Here is a 6,404-nt window from a genome sequence, read left to right on the forward strand (position 1 = left end):
TAAACACTTTCTGCATCCACTTGTGTGTCTCCACATTCACTTTCACCCTCCTGTGTACTTGACAAGCTTTCTTGTGACTGGGATGAGCAAACCGTTGGGTGCATTTTTGTCACTTTTGTGACTTGTTCAGTGTTTGACTTGTTTTCTGGGCTCTTCCTCTTGTTTGACACTTTAGAAAAATCCTCATCCATCAAAACATCTTCCTCATTGAACAACACTGACTCCACTACTCTAGTTGCAATGTGACCAACATTTGAATCTCCTTCTGAGATATTTTGCACATTTTGATCACTCTGTTTATTCTCTGCATCCTCCACCACCTCATCTCCCGAACCACTATCAGCTCGATCCTCTGCCTGTGAGACCTGCATAACAGCCTCTCGCGGCTCCCCCGCACCTGCAGCCGCCCGGCCCGCGCGAATCACATGCCCCACCGCTCCACACCCAAAACACTTCATCAGTTCCGTAGTTACATGTACAGTATAATCAAAATCCTCAACCTTGAACTTGCAAACCAAGTTCAACTCTTCATCGTTTTTCTTAAGAATCATATTAACTTGTCTCCTAAAAGACACCACGTGTTTACGCCTCCAAGACAGAGAGAAAACTAAACACCACTAACAAAAAGAAAGATACAGTAAAGAAATGTTTGGAAAACTCACACGCTGCACCACACTCTCAAACAGCACTCGCCACGCTCACACCTCACCACGCTCCACAAACGCCCACGCATGCGCGAGAGAGAGAGCGCTCCAGAATAATCAGTGCCGAAATAAAGCAGCCGACGCGCGCTGTAATCGCTGTTTCTCCGGTGAAGCTCGAGCAGGTGCCGGTCTGTAACGATGGGGAACCGGGGGATGGAGGACCTGATCCCGCTGGTCAACCGAATGCAGGACGCGTTCTCCGCCATCGGTCAGAACGCGGACCTGGACCTGCCGCAGATCGCGGTGGTGGGCGGACAGAGCGCCGGGAAAAGCTCCGTGCTCGAGAACTTCGTGGGGAGGTGAGTCATCCATTTATTAAAACATTAATACTCAATAATAACAACACATACTGCAAATGCATGCAGCATTAATCTTACATTCCGGCTCAGTCACAACCCCCATCATGCCTCCTCAATGATATGTAAAGGTCATCGTGAGGATCCTGATGATAACCTTTAAATGTTATTGAGAAATGATGGAGGATCATTTGCTGCAATGCTGAAAATCACCAGCCGTGTTCACAACAACACATCTAAATCTCCTTACATAATCCTCCCCAATAGATGTATTCTTATTAGTGCATGGTCATTAGTGTTTCTGTGTAATCTGTGTCCTTTAATAAAATGATAATAATGCACAGGGTCATTAAGATGAAAACCCATAATATAGAAACACGGTAAGCTCTGGTTCTGAGAAGAAGGCGTGTGAAACATGGATGCTGGGATTGTTTACTAGAGCTGTAGATTCAACCTGAGCTGAGCTTCTGATAAAACCACACAGATCTGCCTTAAACAACCATCATCTGCCCTCTTCTGACGCACAAGCTCAATAGAAAGCATTTGATTTCATGACTAAAATATATAGGCCTACATTCCTTATTAGTAGCGTTTGCACTGGTTTTTTTTTTTTTTATCAAACATTTTTAATTCTTGCCGCTGGGTGTGTGAGTGCAGCGTTCGGTGCTTCAGACAGTCTGTGAAGAACATCCCTAGCAACCCACAACATCTCAGCAACACCCTAGCAACCCACAAAATCTCAGCAACACCCTAGCAACCCACAACATCTCAGCAACACCCTAGCAACCCACAACATCTCAGCAACACTTTAGCAACCCAGAACACCACTAGCAACCTACATCATCTCAGCAACACCCTAGCAACCCACAACATCCCTAGCAACCCACAACATCTCAGCAACACCCTAGCAACCCACAACATCCCAGCAACACCCTAGCAACCCACAACATCTCAGCAACACCCTAACAACCCAGAACATCCCTAGCAAGCCACAACATCTCAGCAACACCCAAGCAACCCACAACATCCCAGCAACACCCTAGCAACCCACAACATCTCAGCAACACCCTAACAACCCAGAACATCCCTAGCAAGCCACAACATCTCAGCAACACCCTAGCAACCCACAAAATCTCAGCAACACCCTAGCAACCCACAAAATCTCAGCAACACTCTAGCAACCCACAACATACCTAGCAACTCACAACATCCCAGCAACACCCTAGCAACAACCTAGCAACCCAAAACATCTTAGTAACATCTAGCTACACCATTGCAACCCAAAACATCTTAGCTACCATCTAGTAATGCATTAGCAACCAAAAATATCTTAACAACCCTCTAGCAACACCCTAGCAACCCAGAATATCTTAGCTACCATCTAGCAATCCTTTAGCAACCCCGAATATCTAGCAAAGCCATAGCAACCCACAACATCTTAGCTACCATCTAGCAACACCCTTTCAGTCCAGAACATCTTAGCAACTCTCTAGCAACACCCTTTCAATCCAGAACATCTTAGCAACTCTCTAGCAATGCCCTAGCAACCCACAACATCTTAGCAACCATCTAGCAATGCCCTTTCAACCCAGAATATCTTAGCTACCATCTAGCAATCCTTTAGCAACCCAGAATATCTAGCAAAGCCATAGCAACCCACAACATCTTAGCTACCATCTAGCAACACCCTATCAACCCAGAACATCTTAGCTACCATCTAGCAATCCTTTAGCAACCCAGAATATCTAGCAAAGCCATAGCAACCCACAACATCTTAGCTACCATCTAGCAATCCTTTAGCAACCCAGAATATCTAGCAAAGCCATAGCAACCCACAACATCTTAGCTACCATCTAGCAATCCTTTAGCAACCCAGAATATCTAGCAAAGCCATAGCAACCCACAACATCTTAGCTACCATCTAGCAATCCTTTAGCAACCCAGAATATCTAGCAAAGCCATAGCAACCCACAACATCTTAGCTACCATCTAGCAATCCTTTAGCAACCCAGAATATCTAGCAAAGCCATAGCAACCCACAACATCTTAGCTACCATCTAGCAATCCTTTAGCAACCCAGAATATCTAGCAAAGCCATAGCAACCCACAACATCTTAGCTACCATCTAGCAATCCTTTAGCAACCCAGAATATCTAGCAAAGCCATAGCAACCCACAACATCTTAGCTACCATCTAGCAATCCTTTAGCAACCCAGAATATCTAGCAAAGCCATAGCAACCCACAACATCTTAGCTACCATCTAGCAATCCTTTAGCAACCCAGAATATCTAGCAAAGCCATAGCAACCCACAACATCTTAGCTACCATCTAGCAATCCTTTAGCAACCCAGAATATCTAGCAAAGCCATAGCAACCCACAACATCTTAGCTACCATCTAGCAATCCTTTAGCAACCCAGAATATCTAGCAAAGCCATAGCAACCCACAACATCTTAGCTACCATCTAGCAATCCTTTAGCAACCCAGAATATCTAGCAAAGCCATAGCAACCCACAACATCTTAGCTACCATCTAGCAATCCTTTAGCAACCCAGAATATCTAGCAAAGCCATAGCAACCCACAACATCTTAGCTACCATCTAGCAATCCTTTAGCAACCCAGAATATCTAGCAAAGCCATAGCAACCCACAACATCTTAGCTACCATCTAGCAATCCTTTAGCAACCCAGAATATCTAGCAAAGCCATAGCAACCCACAACATCTTAGCTACCATCTAGCAATCCTTTAGCAACCCAGAATATCTAGCAAAGCCATAGCAACCCACAACATCTTAGCTACCATCTAGCAATCCTTTAGCAACCCAGAATATCTAGCAAAGCCATAGCAACCCACAACATCTTAGCTACCATCTAGCAATCCTTTAGCAACCCAGAATATCTAGCAAAGCCATAGCAACCCACAACATCTTAGCTACCATCTAGCAATCCTTTAGCAACCCAGAATATCTAGCAAAGCCATAGCAACCCACAACATCTTAGCTACCATCTAGCAATCCTTTAGCAACCCAGAATATCTAGCAAAGCCATAGCAACCCACAACATCTTAGCTACCATCTAGCAATCCTTTAGCAACCCAGAATATCTAGCAAAGCCATAGCAACCCACAACATCTTAGCTACCATCTAGCAATCCTTTAGCAACCCAGAATATCTAGCAAAGCCATAGCAACCCACAACATCTTAGCTACCATCTAGCAATCCTTTAGCAACCCAGAATATCTAGCAAAGCCATAGCAACCCACAACATCTTAGCTACCATCTAGCAATCCTTTAGCAACCCAGAATATCTAGCAAAGCCATAGCAACCCACAACATCTTAGCTACCATCTAGCAATCCTTTAGCAACCCAGAATATCTAGCAAAGCCATAGCAACCCACAACATCTTAGCTACCATCTAGCAATCCTTTAGCAACCCAGAATATCTAGCAAAGCCATAGCAACCCACAACATCTTAGCTACCATCTAGCAATCCTTTAGCAACCCAGAATATCTAGCAAAGCCATAGCAACCCACAACATCTTAGCTACCATCTAGCAATCCTTTAGCAACCCAGAATATCTAGCAAAGCCATAGCAACCCACAACATCTTAGCTACCATCTAGCAATCCTTTAGCAACCCAGAATATCTAGCAAAGCCATAGCAACCCACAACATCTTAGCTACCATCTAGCAATCCTTTAGCAACCCAGAATATCTAGCAAAGCCATAGCAACCCACAACATCTTAGCTACCATCTAGCAATCCTTTAGCAACCCAGAATATCTAGCAAAGCCATAGCAACCCACAACATCTTAGCTACCATCTAGCAATCCTTTAGCAACCCAGAATATCTAGCAAAGCCATAGCAACCCACAACATCTTAGCTACCATCTAGCAATCCTTTAGCAACCCAGAATATCTAGCAAAGCCATAGCAACCCACAACATCTTAGCTACCATCTAGCAATCCTTTAGCAACCCAGAATATCTAGCAAAGCCATAGCAACCCACAACATCTTAGCTACCATCTAGCAATCCTTTAGCAACCCAGAATATCTAGCAAAGCCATAGCAACCCACAACATCTTAGCTACCATCTAGCAATCCTTTAGCAACCCAGAATATCTAGCAAAGCCATAGCAACCCACAACATCTTAGCTACCATCTAGCAATCCTTTAGCAACCCAGAATATCTAGCAAAGCCATAGCAACCCACAACATCTTAGCTACCATCTAGCAATCCTTTAGCAACCCAGAATATCTAGCAAAGCCATAGCAACCCACAACATCTTAGCTACCATCTAGCAATCCTTTAGCAACCCAGAATATCTAGCAAAGCCATAGCAACCCACAACATCTTAGCTACCATCTAGCAATCCTTTAGCAACCCAGAATATCTAGCAAAGCCATAGCAACCCACAACATCTTAGCTACCATCTAGCAATCCTTTAGCAACCCAGAATATCTAGCAAAGCCATAGCAACCCACAACATCTTAGCTACCATCTAGCAATCCTTTAGCAACCCAGAATATCTAGCAAAGCCATAGCAACCCACAACATCTTAGCTACCATCTAGCAATCCTTTAGCAACCCAGAATATCTAGCAAAGCCATAGCAACCCACAACATCTTAGCTACCATCTAGCAATCCTTTAGCAACCCAGAATATCTAGCAAAGCCATAGCAACCCACAACATCTTAGCTACCATCTAGCAATCCTTTAGCAACCCAGAATATCTAGCAAAGCCATAGCAACCCACAACATCTTAGCTACCATCTAGCAATCCTTTAGCAACCCAGAATATCTAGCAAAGCCATAGCAACCCACAACATCTTAGCTACCATCTAGCAATCCTTTAGCAACCCAGAATATCTAGCAAAGCCATAGCAACCCACAACATCTTAGCTACCATCTAGCAATCCTTTAGCAACCCAGAATATCTAGCAAAGCCATAGCAACCCACAACATCTTAGCTACCATCTAGCAATCCTTTAGCAACCCAGAATATCTAGCAAAGCCATAGCAACCCACAACATCTTAGCTACCATCTAGCAATCCTTTAGCAACCCAGAATATCTAGCAAAGCCATAGCAACCCACAACATCTTAGCTACCATCTAGCAATCCTTTAGCAACCCAGAATATCTAGCAAAGCCATAGCAACCCACAACATCTTAGCAACCATCTAGCAATGCCCTAGCAACCCACAACATCTTAGCAACATCTAACAAAACCATAGCAACCCACAACATCTTAGCTACCATCTAGCAATAACCTAGCAACACCGAACATCTTAGCAACTGTCTAGCAACACCCTTTCAACCCAGAACATCTTAGCAACTCTCTAGCAATGCCCTAGCAACCCACAACATCTTAGCAACCATCTAGCAACACCCTATCAACC

General features: G+C 44.1%; 1 protein-coding gene across 1 annotated transcript in view; it reads left to right on the forward strand.

The window, feature by feature from the left end:
• The first annotated feature begins 598 nt into the window (after positions 1-598).
• Positions 599-6,404, forward strand: part of LOC107568151 (dynamin-1-like) — an 87,845-nt gene continuing 82,039 nt past the window's right edge. The window contains exon 1 of the mRNA XM_016254014.1: positions 599-1,003. Coding sequence (XP_016109500.1) covers positions 843-1,003 — 161 coding nt within the window. The 5' untranslated portion in view covers positions 599-842. The remainder of the gene's footprint in view (positions 1,004-6,404) is intronic.

Source organism: Sinocyclocheilus grahami, unplaced genomic scaffold (assembly GCF_001515645.1).
Source record: "Sinocyclocheilus grahami isolate Dianchi unplaced genomic scaffold, SAMN03320097.WGS_v1.1 scaffold1222.1, whole genome shotgun sequence".
In the NCBI taxonomy this organism is placed as follows: Eukaryota; Metazoa; Chordata; class Actinopteri; order Cypriniformes; family Cyprinidae; genus Sinocyclocheilus; species Sinocyclocheilus grahami.